We start from the raw sequence: 19,228 nt of genomic DNA, 5'->3' as shown, positions 1-19,228 counted from the left end.
AATAGTGGTTGTGTTTCATCCACTGGGCGTGACTTATAAATAAGATAGCTCTGTAACAGTGCTGAATTTAACAATGGTAAAAGCATTTCAAGGCTCAGCAGTGATTATATTGTCCTTTCTTTATCTTGAGACTCTCCGTCTACGGAATGGCGATGTTGTGCTCTTGGTCCAGTCACTCTGGCCTGTTTGCACACGGCCCAGATGTAGAGATGGCTAGGAGATCCTGAAAACAGCATCTGGCTGTCAAAATTCAGCCCATGCTCACACGTCTCCAGTAAACAGCTCATTGAAAATATTCAGTGGCAGAATTATTTTTGACCAGACGGGGGCAGTGTTGCATTAGGAAGTGAGAGTTTCACGTTTAAAAAAACAGAATATAAGTGCCCCCCCAAACTGCCTCACCTGATATTAAAGTGTTTGATAAGAACTGTACATTAAATGTGGTTACTAATTTTAGAAGGCATTTTTTAAAATGCCTTTCTTTGGTTGTAATAGGTTCTGGCAGAGGATTATGCCCTCCCAGAGTGATTTGGGCCAGATGCGTTCTCTGATATGTTTTGCAAAGCTTTTTGCTGTACCTCCAAGATGACCATAAAAACTGGCCTGCTTGCCCACCTGCATTGATTTGTTTTGCTACACGTCAGTGGATTTGACAAGCGGTTTTCCCACAATAGATTGTTGCTGTAGACAGTGGAGGGGGGGGGGGCAGAAACTGGCAAACTCACATAGAATATTCTGTTATTAACTTTCTCCATTCATTTCAGAAGAAGAGTTGGGATGAGTTGTTGTGGATTAATAGCTCGTGAGATTACTGTAACTACAGTGTCAGACTAGGATCTGGGAGACCCAGGTTCAAATCTCCACTCTGCCACATGTAGGCTTGCTGGGTGACCTTGGACCAGTGTCTGTCTGTCTGTCTGTCTCTCATGCAAATCAACCTCACAGGGTGGCTGATGGGATAAGATGGAGCAGGGATGACGTATGCCACTCTTTGCTCTGTGTAGGTCTGGTGAGATTAAAATGTAATAAGCAGGCCTTTTTTCTGGGAAAAGAGGTGGTGGAACTCAGTGGGTTGCCCTTGGAGAAAATGGTCACATGGCTGGTGGCCCCGCCCCCTGATCTCCAGACAGAGGGGAGTTGAGATTGCCCTCCGCGCCGCTGAGCGGCGCAGAGGGCAATCTCAACTCCCCTCTGTCTGGAGATCAGGGAGCAGGGCCACCGGCCATGTGACCATTTTCAAGAGGTTCCGGAACTACATTCCACCACGTTCCTGCTGAAAAAAAGCCCTGGTAATAAAATATATAGAGGTTGCAGTCCTGTATGTACCTACATTCTTTTGCATACACTGTCATTTACTGCTACGTAAATGTATGCAGGGTTTGAGTCCCGTGGCACTTTAGAGACCAACAACATTTTCAGGGTGTAAGCTTTCGAGAGCTGAAGCTCCCGGCTGAATCCACACGTCCCGGTGTAGTGCTAAACTGTTGGAACAATAGCGTCTTCCTGGTGCAATTTCTGACATTATTGCACCACGATTCCGCTCTCATGGCGCGATGACATCAGAAATCGCGCCAGGAAGATGCTATCATTCCGACCGTTTAGCGCTATGCCAGGACGTGTGGATTCAGCCCCCTTCTTCAGACACCGGATTGTGTTGCAAATAACCCTTATTTAAGGGCTGGATCCAAATGCAAGTTCCAAACAGGGGCGGTCTCAGATGCGTTAAAATTTCCCAAGACTTGCGTGTATGGCTTCTTTCCCCTTCAGGTTTTCCAGTTAATAGGGGGAAACCTTAAAATGAGCCCAGTAAACTGATCCAAAAGTCCTCTCTCCTAATTGGCTCCGGTTTCTGCTCATACCAGATTAGCGACATTCCATCCGGACCTTTCAGACCTTCTCACCCTAAGCAAAGGTTACAGATTGCAAAGCAAAGGTTTCCATTTCTTTGCCTCTCCTCTTAACGTTCCAAACTATCGTTCTATTGCTGGGTTTTTAAAAAAAAAATCTTGCCTTAAAAAGCTGGAGGCAGCTGAGAAAACGGTTGCATAAAACTACTCAGAATACGTACAATAACCTGGCCAAGTTATAAAATTTCTACCTCTTTCATCCTTTAAAAGTGGAAGAAAAACAAAACAGGATTTCGGTGATGGAGGGAAGAGGAGGGCCTTACGGTGACCCGTTTTCCTCTTTTCCAGTTTCAGTCTGTATCGTCTTTTTTACTCATTCTGAATTGGATCCCACAAAGCCCTTCCGCTAGCTGAGCCCCTTGAGTCAGGGAAAGGCTCTTTCTACTGAAAGAAAGCACATCCATTAGTCGAATGGATCCGCAGGATCTCACCCTCTTCTTGGAAGGGACAGGCAAGAGAAAAATCCAGTAGGTAGAACTTCCTGGGAGCTTTTCTTGTTCAAGGACTGGAGTGGTGTCAAAGGTCTCAGGACGGGACTCAAAGGACTGGGGGCCACCGAAATACTTATTTGGCAGCCCCTACCACTGTGTAAAAAGGGAGTTGGCTTATATAGCTTCTGGCGAGTAAGATGAGCATTGCTGTTCTTTTCCATCCGCCAGAGAAATGAAGGGTTAGCGGGACACATTGTGTGCAAGTGCACAGACGGAAAGCTACAGAAAATTGCTTCTCCTCGGAGGGGGTAAGTTATGACTGGGAGAGAAAGAGTTACGGTTTCGAGCAATATTGTGACCAGGAAAATGTTGACCCCAAAACAGGACAGTTCAGGACCCAGAAGGAAGTTGTTGGTTGAGCACCCGCCTTTTGGGAAGGGCTGCGGGGAAGCTGGAGCCACGGGCAAGCTTGTGGCCTCGGGAACTTGCATTCCATGGTGGGGCAGGGTGAGGAACTCTTCCCAGCACCCCACGCAGATTCAGGTGCTGCGCTTTCCTAAGCAACTTCCTCGTCGCTGTAGATCGTTTCAGGCGGGTAGCTGTAAAAAAGCAAGATTCAAGTCCGGTGGCACCATAGAGACCAAATAGATTTCCAGGGCGTGAGCTTTTGAGAGTCAAAAACTTAAGAAGAACCCTCCTGTGTGATCCTCAGACCCAGCATGCTGTCTCACATAGCGGCCGACCAGTTACTCTGGAGGGCCAGTGATTAGGGCATGCAGGCCGGGGCCTAACCTTGATGTTGTCTTCTGACACTTGGAGGTTCCCTTTAGGCACCACAGCCGGTAGCCACTGATGGCCTGTCCTCTGTGAGAATCCCCCCAAAGAAGCATCTGTTTCCTCACAACTGCTTTCACCCTTGAGGCAGAAAAGAAATCTAATGCCACAGAGACTCCATCTGCTAGGCAATCCACACACACCTCACGTGCAAACCACGCTGGCTCCCTTCTGTAAAAGGCCACTAAAGCACAGCCTCTCTGTCTCCACAAAGAAGGGGTGCAGCTGATGGGTAGCCACAGCTATCCTGACTGTTTTAACATCTAGGCTTAAATACCGCAATGCATTTGACGAGGGGACTATACCTTTGAGAAGAGGTTCCGAAACTCCCAACTGCTGCCAGTTTTAATTAGTCATTAAAAGTAAATTAGCTTAAACAGTTCCAGAGAGGTAGCTATGTAGCAAAAATAGGAGTTGTGGTACCTTCAAAGGCGTAACAAGGTTTTATTCCAGCAGCAGCTTTTGTGGCCTAGAACCCACTTGAGCAGATGCAAGCGAGGATCCTGAAGAGACCTGTAGTCCACCAAAGCTTATGCTTGATTTTTGTCTTAATTGGTTTACCAGCCGTGCAATTCTCATTCATTCATCGTTTGCTGAGATGCAGCAAGATTCCTTGCCTTCTGAGGCGCCTTACCCTGCATCTCTGTGTGAGTCACTGGAGTTGGGTTTCTGTTTAGCAGGCAAGCCCAGATCAGAGCAGGTGACTCCAAAGATGATCAGGTACGTCTGAGCAATCCACCTGCTGCTGTTATAGGAACCCTTACCGAATTAACTATCCACAGATGAACTTCACTGGAAGGGCATAGCCAGAACTGGTGTGTGCAGGGGTGCAATGGGCACCCTCCGCTATGGGTATGGGTACTTAGAAGCTTGCTAGTTCCTTTAATTTATTTTGTGAAGAGCGTTCCTGAGGGAGCAGAAGTGGAATGGCTCTGGGGTGTTTGGGAACTCCAAAAAGACCCCAGAACAACTTCTGTGTTTCCTCAGCATCTGAGACTTCAGTTTAGTTTCGTTTATCTAATTTTCAGCCCGCCCTCTGCACAAGCAAGCTCCAGGTGGGTCACAACAACAATAATCACACAAAAATATAGAAGATAAACATGTATAAATCAAAATGAATAGATATACAATATGAAATACGAGTTAAACAATACTAGTCCGAAGTATGGCATCTGGCATAAAAATCAAATAAGCACTCGAAGCACTGTGGGTCAGACGACCGGGTGGAGATCTGCCAAGATCTACAACTGCAGAAGGCAGAACAGAACCAGAACAAAAGAGGCCAGTGGGACAGTTTGCTGTCTTTTCAGCCACAGTTCACTGTTGCCTCAGCCACAGCCGTAGGCCTGGTGGAATATCTCCGTTTTACAAGCGATCTCCATAGCTGCAGTGAGGGACCCTCAGGCGCTACTGAGGGGCCACCTAAAGCCCAGGTGAAACACCCAAATTCCTGAGGAGTCTGATAACGCTGACAGTTCCCTAATTGATTTAACTTGAACTGGATTTTTGGTGCCAGGGGGTGTCTGCACTCTGCACATGTGCCAAGGCAGGCATTCTGGCCCATTCCTCTCCCATTTGCTGCTGACATTAAGGAGAGCAAACAGGGTAGGAGAAAAGTAAAGGAGGGAGGGAGAGATTATGGGGAAGGACCTTTGTGAGGGTTAACCGACTCTAGCCTGGAGCCCGCTTCAGCAGATGCGAGAGAAGATCCTCTGGTCGCTCCTGGAGAAGGGAGCTCTTGCAGTGCCTCTTGCGGCTTCTCTACTCCTTACAGGGGCACAGGGTGGAGTTGGCTGCTTTTAGTGTGTGTGCACAAATATAAATTACCTCTTCCATGAAAGAGCCATATACTGTGCCTCTTCATGAATCCGCTGACCAGCCAGGCATGCTTCCTGATTGGCAGGAAGGCTAGGTCAGGGCAGTAACTCATGCAGAGATGCTAGGAGAGCCTCCTCTGAAGGCAGCAGATTGGGAGTAGTAGCTCACAGCCTCAGCATAATCAGCTCCCCAGCAGAGTATAGGCCAGAATAGAGGATTGTGCGGGGATACGACAGGCAGCTTCTTCTGTTGATGAAAACTTTTTGCTCTTGGGAACTTTTACTTAATTGCAGTGCAAGAGTTCTCTCCTGGTCTTTAGGGACCCCCAAACCAGAGGGCTGGCTGACTTTGGGGGCATCATAAACCTTTGGTAGCCTCTGCATTGAGCTTAAGTCACCCAAAACCTCGGATGCACAAAGGGCTTCCAGAAAAGGCATTTTGTTTCCCAGTGGTCAGGAAATCAGACGCCCCCTGCAAAGCTACATCCCTTGGGAACCCTACGTCTGGCTTTCGATTGGGGTTGTGGAAAGAGCACCCATTCCTCACCCATCTGCTTTCTGCACTTGGAAAACTTGGGACAGAAGCATCTGGGCTGCCGGGTTTGCTTGGGAGCTGACACAGTGCTAAAGTATCCTGACTTGGACCCAAGGGGAAACTCCAGAGGCCTTTTAGCAGCCAACTGAACTGCTTGGTACGCAGCTTGACACTGACTGAGTCACATCAAAAACTGTATGCCTGACCTTAGGCATACATGAGGCTATTTACAGTAAAAGTCAATACTCAAAAGGCTGACTTTTCCCCTACTTCTTTTAATCACCCCATGTTTGATCAGCGTGCTTGGAGCAAAATGTTCTAGCCAGGTGCCGGAGATGCCAAAGGGAGACGTCCGTGGTTGGGTTTTCACACAAATTTCCGCATTAACAGAGCCAAAGCAGCACTGAGTTTGCTTGCTGGACTGGGCACAGAGTAGCGCAGAAAGCTTGCTGAACCGGGATCTGGGAGACCCAGGTTCAAATCCCCACTCTGTCATGGAAGCTTGCAGGACGCCAGTCTCTTTCTCTCAGCATAACCTACCTTACAGGGCTGTTGTGAGGGTAAAATGGAGGCATGCCCACTCAGAGCGGTTTACAAAGTGTGTTATTACTATCTTCACAACAATCACCCAGTCAGGTGGGTGGGGCTGAGAGAGCTCTGATATGCTACAATGAATGCACATTCCAGAGAGACAGCTGGGTTCATTTGTCGAGACCAAGATATCAAAAAGACCTGTGGCACCCTAAAGTTGAACACGTTTATCAGGACACAAAATGTAAAGACCACTTCATCAGCTGCAATGAAGTGTGATTCTCAGCTGACAGAAATATATACATACTTGGACCGATTTTTTTTTAAAGACTGAAATGCACAGCATAGCAGTAGCCGAAATGTACACGAAATTTAAAAAAGAGTGACTTAGAACTACAGTTGTTGGTCCTTTAAAGATGTGTTTTACTAATTTAATACCTGTACTGGGAAAGAAGCTCACAGTCTCCAAACTTCCTTTTAAAGCCAGGTGTTGAAATGTGACATCAGCAGTGTACCTTGGAGATTGGCAGCTGACATTTTTGATACCAGACTTCTCTCCGTTTACAGTTTAAAGATTGACCTGGTTTGTCCTTCGTAGACCACAGAAGGACATTGTTAACAGATGATGACATGTATCGTGTTGGACGATGAGCAGGTGAACTGTGAGTGATGTTGTTGGGTGCCAGAATAGCGTTCCCTGGAATCTCCAGGTAAAGGACAACCCTGAGTAGGTTTGCAGAGTCAGGGAGCTCCATGACCCGGGCAGGAATTCAGATCTAGGATCTAGCGGTTCAAGACCATGACTCTCACCATTATACTGACATTCCTACTCCAGGGAGGTAACTACAAGGTCTGAGAAATGCATCCTACAGCCCCGTGCATTATTGTAGAAGATACTGTGGTACGTGGCTTGAGTGGTACCCTGTGAAAATCGGTTACTTGGGTAGTTTGAGACGACCCCAGAGAGACTCTCCCTCCGGTTCTACCTGCAGGTGAAGACTCTTGTTTTGCCTGGCGCTCCCTCAGTGATCCCTCCGTCCTGCACTACGGCCGTTTTCACACTGCTTACCGGCCACGGAACATCACGCCTAGCTCCCGGAACGACAACGTCTTCCTGGCACGATTTTGCACGTGAAATGTTCTCGTGCGAAATCACGCCAGGAAGACACTGTCGTTCCAGGAGATTGGCGCGATCTTCCGTGGCCAGTAAGCAGTGTGAAAACGGCCTGTGTTTTAAGTGTTGTTTGTGTGGGGGGTTATGTGTGTGTTAGCTTGGTTTTAATGATACGTTTCTTATTGGTTTTAATGATTTTTGAAATGTGGTTTTATTATGTATGTTTTTAATTAGTTAGCCCTCTTGGCGGCCCTGATGAAGGCAAAAAAACGGGGTATACATTTAGTAAAATAAAATAAATAGATGTCCCAGAATTGCTTTGGACTTCCCTGCTGTCTGTGCAGCTCTGGGAGGGCAGAGGGGCATAAGCCATGCCTGCCAGTTTGGCGTAGTGGTTAAGAGCGCAGGACTCTAATCTGGAGAGCCGGGTTTGATTCCCTTCTCCTCCTCTTGAAGCCAGCTGGGTGACCTTGGGCCAGTCACAGCTCTTTCAGAGCTCTCTCAGCCCCACCCACATCACAGGGTGTTTGTTGTTGTGGGGATAATAATGATGACATACTTTGTAAACCGATCTGAGTGGGTGTTAAGTCGTCCTGAAGGGTGGTATATAAATTGAATCTTGTTGTTATTATTATTATTGTCGTCGTCGTCGTCATCATCATCATCATTATTATTATTATTATCATTACTACTCCTGCCTCCTCCTTTCTAGTGTTGCCAGCACTTCAGTTGCTTGGGCAGAGATCTGGCCCTGAGTACCAAGCAAAATTGTCTGGTGTGTTGTTGTTTTGTATGCCTACCTTCTCAGCAGGCACTTACTGAGCAGTGCTGATCATTTAATTTAGAGGCACCTCCTCTTTAAGGGCTTGATGCCATGTTCTCGGTGTTAACTGGCTGTGAATGGGGTGCTCTAAGATGGGCTGATTTAATATATTAGAGAGCCAGCATGGTGTAGTGGTTAAAGCATCAGACTAGGACCAACCCGGGTTCGAGACTCCACCCTGCCTCGGAAGCTCGCTGGGTGACCTTGGGCAAATTGGAGAAGAAGGCTAAATGAATATAAATAAAGCATTTGATAGGCATTGTGTATTTTATTGGCTAAAATACCTTTAATATGTATATTTGGAAATAATTATAAAATGGAGAAAGGAGCACAAGAACTCTCAGGAAAACATTTCCCCCCTCTTTTGCTGCCAGCATAGTCCCCTGCCCAGTTCCAGCTGACATTTTGGGTGGTTGTGACCAGGGGTCATTTCGTAGAAAAAGAGCTGGAGGGACTCGTTAGCATAACTCATTAGCATATGCCACGCCCCTTGCCATCACCGGAAGTGTGTCATTGGCATAACTGGTTTGCATATGCCACACCCCCTGACATCACCTATCTTGACCGTTTTGGACCCAATCCTGGCCATTCAGGGCCGAAATTGGGCCCAAAATGGCAAAAAGGGGCTGAAAATGGCCAAACGGGCCCAAAATGGTCAGGATCAGACCGCTGCTAAGTGGGAGAGTGATCCACCACCCATCAGAGGCCCGATCCAGGCCGTTTTGGCCCCAATCCAGGATGAAACGGGCCCAAAATGGCTGAGAGTCAGGTGGGCATGGCCTCCTGACATGTGACCTCTTTGGGGACTGCCGGAACTGCGTTCCTGTGCATTCCCCCTCGAAATGAGCCCTGGTTGTGACAACCCCATATGTCACCCAAACACGTAAGCCACAGTTTAAATCATGCAGCATCCACACATGTGCGGACAATCACAGGTAAGGGTTTGCGGGAGTGGTTCTTCACAAAATAACTGGCAATTGACAAACTTAGATTTGTCTGCAATATGCGGCTGATGAAATCCCCTCTGGGGCCTGCCTTTGACGATTAGGTATTGTAACAGAATGAAGTGCTCCATAGAGATTAATCATGAACTCTGTATGGAGTGGCAGGGTGGCAGCTAGGCTAGGAGAGGCTCGTAACCTTGGACCGCTGTCTGCCCTGGCGCATTCCATGGCTTTGCCACAGACAAAGAATGCTTTAAGTTCCGTTTCTGTCAGGCTCCACCGTTCCTCAGAGACTGGTGAGACAGAAGGGCTGACAGCAATCTAAGAACAAAGGGCAAACCTTCTAGCCTGGAAAAAAAAGGTTGTGTGGTTGAAAAAAAATCCCTCTCTGAAAGCTTGCAAATACCCACTTGCCTGGTCTCTGTCCAGGTGATCTGGCAGCAAAGTTTTGCAGAAGTCCTTTCTGTTCTTTAATTCTGCAAGTGATGAACAGAGATACATGTAGCCAGGTGTGCCGATAAAGTAACTTCTCTTTAGGACATATTTAGGACATACTAGAGAAAAAGCATTATTTACAAAGGATGATAGGATACATAGCATATGCTTCGTCAATTATTTTGTTATTCCAAAATGCACTAATAGTCATCTTTCCTCATATCTGTGTAACTAGTGAAGTTTCTTACAGTGTGAGGACTTATTTGTAAGGATGTGTTCCTGTATACAATTACATCAGCACTGCTGAGTCATAATTAGAGATGGGTACAAACCGAAGTACGAACTGAAATACGAACCAAAGTTCATCACGACTGGGCTGTTTTTTGGTTTGCGAACTGGCGGTTCATCAGAGCTTGTTTCTGATGAGCCACAACGAACCACTATGATTTTTAAAACGATTTGTATGGTTCGTTTTTCAGTTCGTCACTGCAGACTGCCTGGTGCTGATCAATATATTACCTAGGTAACAGGGGGATGGGCTTTCTGCAGACCTTCTGCAACCCTGGAAATGACGAATCGACAAACCAAATGAACCAGTTCATGAACCAGGCAAGTTCATGGCAGTTCATGGTTCGTGAAACACAATGAACCACAACAAACCACTATTTTCCCGGTTTGTGCCTGCCTCTAGTCATAATCATTTATGGAGACCAGAGAAATACAATGCAGGATAGGAACCAGGGGTATGCATATAATACATATATGCAACCAGGTTGTTTCAGGTGGGTAGCCGTGTTGGTCGGTAGTAGAAGAGCAAAATTCGGGCCCTGTAGCACTTGAAAGACCAACTAGATATCCAAGGAATGAGCTTTCAAGGGTCACTTCTCAAAAGCTCATACCCTGGAAATCTAGCTGGTCTTTAAGGTGCTACTAGACCTGATATATACAACCAGGGACCTACAAGAGCACTCAAGGGGAGGAGAAAATCCCACTTGCCCACTGGTCCCTACTTCATCCTACTGCGTTCTGCCCCCTCTAATTTCTCACTCTCCCATTGCTACCTCCTGTCATCTGTCTTTCCCTTCAGCCTCCACTGCTGCCACCTAACCTGCTCACATGCGCCACCCTCTCCCTCGCTTATCTACAACTGTTTGTCCAGCTCACTCACTTGCCTGGTAGAGAGTGCGATCCTAAGCAGAATTACTCCAGTCTCGTCCCATTGAAATCAATGGGCTTAAACTGGCCTAACTCTGCTTAGGATTTCACTGAGAGTGCCTCCGTCCCCTTCCCACCACTGCCTTTTCCTTCCGTTCTGCTGCCTCACTCATGCTCTCTCTTTCTTTTCTTCCCTCGCTCACTTCATAACTGCCCACTTTTTTTTTACATTTTGAGTTTTCTTGTAAGCCAACCTGATTTTTCTAATGTTCAGGATTTTTCTGCAGACCTTGGTTTCTCAGTTCATTGCCCTAGTGTATGGATGTACAAGCCACAAAAAGGGCTGTCTCCAAATAATACACTGCTTGGTATCATGGAACCTGAATGGACCGATGGCATATGCAGCAGGGGCTAGAGTAAGGAGGGAAAATAATTAGCTGGCTGGATCCAACCCACAATATAATACATTACAATAAACAATGCAATGCCTAAAAATTTTCATGGAAGCTTTTTTTAAAAAAGCCCTGTTCCTTTTTAAAAAATCCGCTCCTGGAGAGTTGCATTTTACTACTTGTATTTGAAGAAGCGTGGCTTCTCTTGGTTCAAGTGATTCTCCCTGCTTCCTAAGAAGGGGAGTTTGTGTGTCTTTTCGCTGAAAATCTTTAGCCATATTCATAGCTCCAAGTGGTCTTTCCTGTGTCAACTATGGGACTGCTGCATCCGTGTGAGGCTGTGGATTTTTACTTTGTCGGGGGTATGCTTTTTCCCTTCTCACAGCTGCTCTTCCTCCTCCTCCACAGCTTATTTGACATGGGAGGCGAATACCATTGTTACGGCTCAGATATCACCTGTTCCTTTCCGGCCAATGGAAAGTTCACTCCAGACCAAAGGGCCATCTACGAAGCTGTGCTGAGTTCATCCCGGGCTGTGCTGCAAGCGGTCAAGCCAGGTAAAACGTTTCAGTGTGTGTGTGTGTGTCAACATTTGGCTACTCAGCCAGAGGCCACAATGGGGAGGACGCTTTGTTCCCTAGAGATCCTTTGTAGCACTCGGAAGCAAAGGTGGGAGAGCCACATTTCACACAGACCCCAAACGGAGAGCAAAGCCCTCCCCTTTCCTTTCAGGCAAGGTTCCTGGCGACTTTTGTGTACTCTCCTTTCGCTGCTTTATAACCTGGAGCAGATTGCCTGTGTTTTTTCTGAGAGCGGAACGGTGATGGCTGTAAATGAAGCCCTCTGATGGTGATTTTCACACATTCTCCATCGAGGCAACCCTCTCCATGTCAGCTTATTTTATTTTAGATACATATACACCCAGGGCTTTTTTTCAGCTGGAACGCAGGGGAACGGAGTTCCGGCACCTCTTGAAAATGGTCACATGGCCGGTGGCCCCACCCACTGATCTCCAGGCAGAGGGGAGTTTAGATTGCCCTCTGCACCGCTCCAGCAGCGCGGAGGGCAATCTCAACTCCCTTCTGCCTGGAGATCAGGGGGCGGGGCCACCAGCCATGTGACCATTTAATCTGAAGGAAACCCACTGAGTTCCACCACCTCTTTTCCCAGAAAAAAAGCCCTGTATACACCCCACTTTTCTTCCCAAGGGAAACTCAAAGTATTTGTCTGTCTGTTTGTTTATGTCATTTATAGTCTGCCTTTCTCACTGAGACTTAAGTCCGATTACACAGTGTGAGATTAATACAGTCAATATCAAGGACATCACCATAACCAATGCCATAGGATAAATAAACACAAGTTTTCAAATCATAGCATTAGCAAGAATCCAATGCAAAACGGAACGTAAGCAATTCTAAGCTTGACGTTAGACAAGCACAGAGATGAGCAAAGCTGCCATGGAAAAACATAGGGAGTGAAGTGCGCCTATAGATACGCTGGATCGAGGCAGTGAAGAGCTTGTAGGTGATGGCCAATACCTTGAATTAATCCTGGTAACTGATAGGTAGCCCATGGCGGGACTTGGGAGAATGGGAGTAATATTCATGCTCCCACTTGCTCTCGATAGTGTACAATGTTGATCTCCCCTCCTCTGTTTTATCCTCACAGCAACACCCAATGAAGTAGGTGACACTGAGCGAGAGTGTCGTGGAAACAGGGGTGCCCTGGAGTGGGAGGGTTAGCCAAAGAGTCGTTGTTTTTAGATTACAGACTGCCCTGCCTCCTTGCTCACCCCCTGACTGCTTCCTTTCCTCCAACTCTACTTAACTGCCTGATGGGTTCGGTAAACCACTGCCACCAATGCGGCTTTTGAGGCCTTTATTTAAGAAGGGCCCAGGTACCCCCCCCCTTGAATTCCCCTGGCAGCCTCCCCTTTGTCGCAGGAGGGAGCTGCCTGAACCAGCCACCGTGTCTTGAGGACCAGCCCAGCAAAGTTTCAAAGGGTTTTATTAAAAAGTTATCTTCAAAATACAAGAAAGTCAAAATGTACCAAAAGGGCACTTTTACAGGTTGTAGGTAGGGTTGCCAGACTCCAGGTGGTGACTGGAGAGCTCTTGGCATTACAACTGACCTCCAGGCAACAGAGATCACTTCCCCTGGAGAAAATGGCAGCTTCACAAGGTGGGCTGTGGCCTTATATCCTGCTGAGGTCCCTCCTCTCCCCAAATCCCACCGTCTCCAGGCTCCACCCCCCAAAATCTCCAGGAATTTCCCAACTCAGAGCTGGTATCCTTAATGTAGGTTACCAAGCAAAGGAAAAAGAGGGAAGGCGACATGGTATAGCCTGATCTCGTCAGATCTCGGAAGCTAAGCAGGGTTGGTACTTGGATGGAAGACCACCAAGGAAGACTCTGCAGAGGAAGGCAATGGCAAACCGCTTCTGCTACTCATTTGCCTTTAAAGCCCCTTGCTGGGGTCACCGTAAGTCAGTTGTGAGTTGACGGTACTTTACACACACAGGCAAAGGAAGGCAACAAAAGATTCTACAATAAAACTTACTGCTGAACACAATGTACGCTCTCCTTCGTCTTTAGGCTGGTATGGCCCATGCGTCTTCAGCAGGAGGCCCCATGCCCCGCTGGCATCAACCGCTGCGCTAACCAATCCCTGGAAAATGTACACACAGCCTTGGAGAGGGTTTCATAAGCTCACAGATCTCTGCCCCCTTGCTCTTTCCCCTCCAAAACAGGCAAGGGGCCAGTTCTGAGTTCTGAACCTGACTGAGGCAGGAAGAAGAGGCTTAGTCCTTCCCCTTCTTGGGGGAAAATCCTCCATTAAGCTCGTGCATTAAGCAAATGCCAAAGAAGCCCATCCTGAAGGCCCGATAAGACCAGAGTTCATTATAGAGAGGGATAGGCCTGGCGCTCCTCTGCTTTGCCTGCCTGGCAACCCTCTGCTTTGAGTTGCCCAGCAGGGTTGCCCCGCAATCCGTTTCTTCACCTGCATGTGCCTGAAGTGCCCGTGGGAGGAGCACTGGGGCCACATGCTGGCAAGCTGATGTCACTTCCAGTCAGAAATGGATGTGATGTCATGGGTGCTCTAGGATTTGCAAATACTCTATGGTTTTACCATAGAATATTGTGTAAGTCCTAGAGTGTCCCATGATGTAACTTCTTGTTTTTACCAGAAGTGAACATCGGAATACCCATGTGATGCCAGTGCATCAATCTGCACCCCCTGCTTGCTCCTGGTGGTTGCTGACCGTGGCCTGACAACCTTAGGCCAAGGTCATTGGGGGAGGGAACTTGTGTTGGAGTAGAGATCCAAACCTGGGTTCGAGTTTGACACACTAACCACTGCACCACATGCTTACCAGTAATCCCATGCATATTCCAGAGGATTTGAACGTGTGCAGAGGGTACATGTAGCGCTGGCCAGGACTGTCCTGGTGAATAAGAGCTCCACAGCCCGCCTAACATTCCATGCGGGTGAGGATCACTGGCAGTTGGCGCGCTGCCATTCAGAAAAACACTACATATCTTCTTGTAGAGAAACTCCAGACCTAGTCTGAGGAACCTCTGAACAAAGTTTGGGAACTGCTGCTTCACCTCAGTAATTCTTAGTGTAAGGTGAGGTTCTCCCTGTGTTGCAGCCGTGGCTGAGAGTAAGGGTGGAATTCAGCCCCCAGGGATGATACGAGGCAACTGCTGCCGATCTACCATAAATCCAGGGTAGTACAATATGCAATCACCAGGAATATATGCAGAGCCAATAATTCTGTATTTAACAGGGAGGAGGGTTGTAATCTTTTACTGAAAATTTTAAAAAATACTAAAATGGCAATGCTCTAAATATATTTTTTCCCTGCTAACACAAGTTAAAGGTCACTGAGACCCCAAGATGATAACTAGATAAGCTGGTCTCATCCTTCAAAATAAAATAAAGCCATTCCAGCTGTGAATTCCACCCCTGGCTGAGACAAGGCAGCTTGCCTCAGGCTGAAGCTACTAAGGCTGGTAACACATGGCTGCCATTGAAAATCAGCAGCCCTGCGTAGCACGGTACTCCAGAATACATGCTGTGGCATCAGCGTGCTCTGAGTTTCCCTACTTCTGCAAGCAACAGCCAATGAAGTGGAGCCTTGGGGGAGGAGAGATTGAAAACGTGATGATCTCACATCACAGTGGTTGGCTTACTGTACTATAGTAGAGTAAGAGGCAGAAATACACGGCTGCTGGTTTTTGACAGCAGTTGCAAGCCTCCAGTTGCATCTCGTTCTTCTCTGAGCAGTTGGCAGAGAAATTGGGGGCTTTTCTCATTTGCAGCTGACCCCTAAGTTGCCTAATTGGGGGGGGCACAGACGGGGTTCCATACTGTGCTGTGTGGGAGCAGCAGAATGGAAGGTCTTGCTGCCTCCCTGCTGAGCCAAGAGTAAAGCATCGAGGAGGAGGATCATCCACAGCACGTCTCCCAAGTTCTTGGCTAATTAACATTTCACTTAATTCCTCTTACGTTGTGGTGCCCTGTGGTCTTAAAATCAGATCTCCCCGGGCTTCAGGCTGTCGTCCTCCGTTCCAATTAAAAGCCCTTTTGTCAAGCAAACGACTCCCAAGGAGAAGCGGCAGCCGGCAAAGCCAGTTTGGCAGCACTGGGATTCTCTCCCCGCCCCCAGACGCTCCGTTACTTGCAGTCGCTTGACCACCCCAAATCCCTCCAGAACTGAAACAGCGTTTGGACACTGGCTGGGCAGGGAGGGCAATTGTTTTGATTGATGATGTTTGTTTCAGTAAAATATGAGAAATGCAAAGGGCGTCCAAATATGCTCAAAAGCTGTTTTTTTGTTGCGGGGCGGCAGGGGGGGGCGGGTTTCCATGGAGCCGGCCTTTGTTTTCGGTGTTGGCTGCTCTGCAGCCCACAAAATCCTGTCCTGATAACTGCATTCTGTATTCCCTGTTCCAAGGGACAGCTTTTGGGGGGGGGGCTCTTGTGCACCCTCCCCTTCAGTGAGGTGAGGGCTGTGCATGAGGAATTCCCGGTGGACTGGATCCTCTATCTGCTACCCTTAACGTCTCCTGCACTTTCCCTCCCTGTAAAGTTGGTGGGAGGTGGCTGGTTCCTTGCTGCCCTCAGAGCTATCTGTCTGTCTTCCATTACAGCTCCTCCCCCTTTCCCCTCCTCTGTTTTACCCTCACAACAACCCTGCGAGGTAGGTAAGGCTGAGAGAGTATGACTGGCCCAAAGTCACACAGTGAGCTTCCAGGAAGCGTCGGGAATTCTCCCCTCCTCCATTTTATCTTCACAACAGCCTTGTGGCACGGTCTTGACTGAGGGAGAGAATAACTGGCCCGTGGCCAACCAGTGACCTTCTCAGTGACTGGAGATTCTAGCCTGGTTCTCCTAAGCCCTAGACTGAGAAGCCTAACCACTAATGCAGCCCTGCTTCTCAGAGCGCAGCGCCTGGTTCTCCCGTGCAGGCCTTGTTGAAGTGTGCAGGATTTGTGCAAGGGGACTTGGTTGTAGCTTGCTCAGAGTGGCGTTCGGACAGATGGTGCCCAGTGGGCGGGACCTGCCATTCCTTTGCTGTGCCACCCATACAGATACCCAGAATCCACTGCCCCAGACAACCACCTCTGGCATTCACAAAGTATTGTAGTAAGATAGACCAAGATGGGCACCCGTGTTAGTCTGTCTGTAGCAGTAGAAAAGAGTAAGAGTCCAGTAGCACCTCTAAGGCTAACAAAAATTGTGTTAAGGTCATACCCTTCAGATCTGAAAGCTCACACCCTTCCGATCTGAAGCTGTGACTCACAAAAACTCATACCCTACCACAAATTGTGTTAGTCTTATAAGACGGTGCTACTGGTCTCTTGCTCTTTTCTACTATTCCAGTAAGGTTTGAAGAGGTGTGGAAAGAAATCGGAGGTGTGATCCAGTAGCTGTCCATGAAGTTGCAACCCTGTACTGTTTTGTGTTTGTTAATCCCCATTGGGGTCTCCCCTGATCACCTGAGTTGCCCAGGAGCACTTCCTCCATCTGCCATGCGCCACTGTCGAAGGTGAGCCACATCTGGCTTGTGCTGAACGGCAGCCGACAACGAACCACTCGTGGGCCTCCGCTTCAGTGAGAAGGTCGGCCATTGGTTCATTGACCTGCATTGCAGGCTGTCTCATTTGGCAGCAAATTCAGAACAGAGCAGACGCTTCGTCAGCAACTTTTCCAAAGCACAGACGTCTCGTGGGATGGGGTTCCAAAGTCCAAGGACCCTCTGGTCAGGCTGTGTAAACCCTGGCCTCTAGTGGCACAATGCTGGCTGGCTTCTGCGCTGCATGGGAGGGGGGGGCAGGAGAAATTTCTCAAGGATGGGGGAGGGGGCTGAAATGCATTGATAAATAATCCTCCTCCCCGAAAGATCTTGCATGGCAAGAGATGCTTTCAGATTGGGACTGGCGGCCCCCGTCCTGCAGGCACGCGCCATGTGAAAAATCCATAGGAAGGAGCGTGTCGCTGCCAGGGCCCGATCTGTGAGAGCTGCTTTGCAGGCGTGATGTGAATGAATTCTCTTGCTTTTGCTTTCCTGTACTTGCTTTGCAAAGTAGCATGTGAGCATGAGGGCTCGCCTCAGTCCTCTTCACTTGGAAGAGCTTGGGGCCTGCAGAGAGAGAGAGTCAGTGTGGTGTAGTGGTTAGAGTGTCAGACTAGGATCTGAGAGGCCTGGGTTTGAATCCTCCCTCTGCCACCGAAGCTTGTTGGAGGACCTTGCGTCAGTCAAACCCTGTTGTCCTAACCTACCTCACTGGGTTGTTGTGCGGGCAAAATGGTCAAGGCAAAAATGATCTTGTAAGACCATTGGGAAGAAAGGTGGGGTATAAAAATAATAATCAAGAATCGTTTTATCCCCCATCAGGAGGCCTCTGCCCTCCTGATGGGGGGGGGGGAAATGGCTGCACTAGAAGGTGCTTTGCAAACCGGGGGTGGGGGGCAGCTCTGGCAGCCATGCCAACCCTCTGAAGCCAGCCCCGTGGCAAAATTATTTCAGGTAATTTGATAATCCATCGGTCATTCAACTATATCTAAGTTGCAAGACAGCAAAAGAGCTTTTCCGGGGAAAGTATGTAGCAGCCCCTGTGGGGGGGGAGTGTCTGACAGGGGCCTAAAATTATTCATTATTTATTTGATTCGGGTTGTATATTCCAGAGCCTCGTGCAAAAATAATGAGGACTGTATCTTTTAACGAAGGGAATTCTGAAAACGTTGTGAAGTTTGGCGTCTCTCGGGACATAATATATTAATGTGTCTCAGAACACCTTTAATGAAAAAGGCAAGAGAGAGTACGGGAATCTCTTTGGTCTCTATCAAACATTAAAGAAGTCTGGCCTATAATAGAAAATGTTAATTAGATCATCCTGGGAAGTTTGCCTGGCCACTCAGTTGCAAAGATTGGTGAGGGGAGAAGCTTTTAAGACTCTGTTTAGCTTCATTCACTGGGTGCATTGATTGTCCTGCTAATTGGAAGTGACCCCTGAAGTGGTTTGGCCTCCCTCGTCTTCTGGACCATCCTCTTCCCCCTCCGTTTTATTCCAAATCACTTCTTGTTTTGTGGCGTGTTCCTCAATCTGCCACGAAGCTCACCGGGTGATCTTAAGCAAGTCGCTGTCTTTCAGCCTGACCTACCTCTTGGGGCTGTTGTGGAGATAAAAGAAGGGGAGAAGAGAAGCTCATGTACTCCCTTGGAATGAGGAAGCATGGGATGAAAGCATAATAAAACTTTTCTTTATTAGTATCAAACGCAAAATATCTGACATCCTCTCTCCCTCACCCCCCACCCCCAGTCTGCTTTCAGGCACAAGGTGTTCGTTCCTTATACACATACGGAACTGTGTGTTTTATGTGCCACTGAGTTAAGGGGTTTTAGCTGCCTATATGTCGTGCTTTGGCAGGGGTAAAAAAGGAGCATACGGTGCAGCACGATCTGAGCGCAGCCCTGATACGGCCAGTTTGGACCTGCTTGCTTATTGAACACATTTTCAGAGGCAGGTCGTGACTGGCAGCAGGGGCTTCTCTGTTGCGGCGCCCCAGCTTTAGAGCATCGGCCCCAGGGAGGTGCGCTTTCCATCCATGCTGTTTTCTTTGGGGTGCTCCGTTTACTTTGCATGAACTGATGAGAAAACATGAGGCTTCCTTCTACCGAATGAGACCCTCGGTCCATCAAAGTCAGTGTTGTCTACTTAGACAGGCAGTGGCTCCCCAGGGTCTCAGGCAGAAGTCTTCCACGTCACCCAGGGGCTGGTCCTTTTAACTGGACGTGCCAGA

General features: G+C 48.1%; 1 protein-coding gene across 1 annotated transcript in view; it reads left to right on the top strand.

The window, feature by feature from the left end:
• Window positions 1-19,228, top strand: part of PEPD (peptidase D) — a 223,321-nt gene that overhangs the window by 183,391 nt on the left and 20,702 nt on the right. The window contains exon 12 of the mRNA XM_055000754.1: window positions 11,327-11,475. Coding sequence (XP_054856729.1) covers window positions 11,327-11,475 — 149 coding nt within the window. The remainder of the gene's footprint in view (window positions 1-11,326; window positions 11,476-19,228) is intronic.

Source organism: Eublepharis macularius, chromosome 16, assembly GCF_028583425.1.
Source record: "Eublepharis macularius isolate TG4126 chromosome 16, MPM_Emac_v1.0, whole genome shotgun sequence".
Taxonomy (NCBI): Eukaryota; Metazoa; Chordata; class Lepidosauria; order Squamata; family Eublepharidae; genus Eublepharis; species Eublepharis macularius.
The sequence above is the reverse complement of the archived record's forward strand: the minus strand, read 5'-3'. Positions and strand labels throughout refer to the sequence as shown.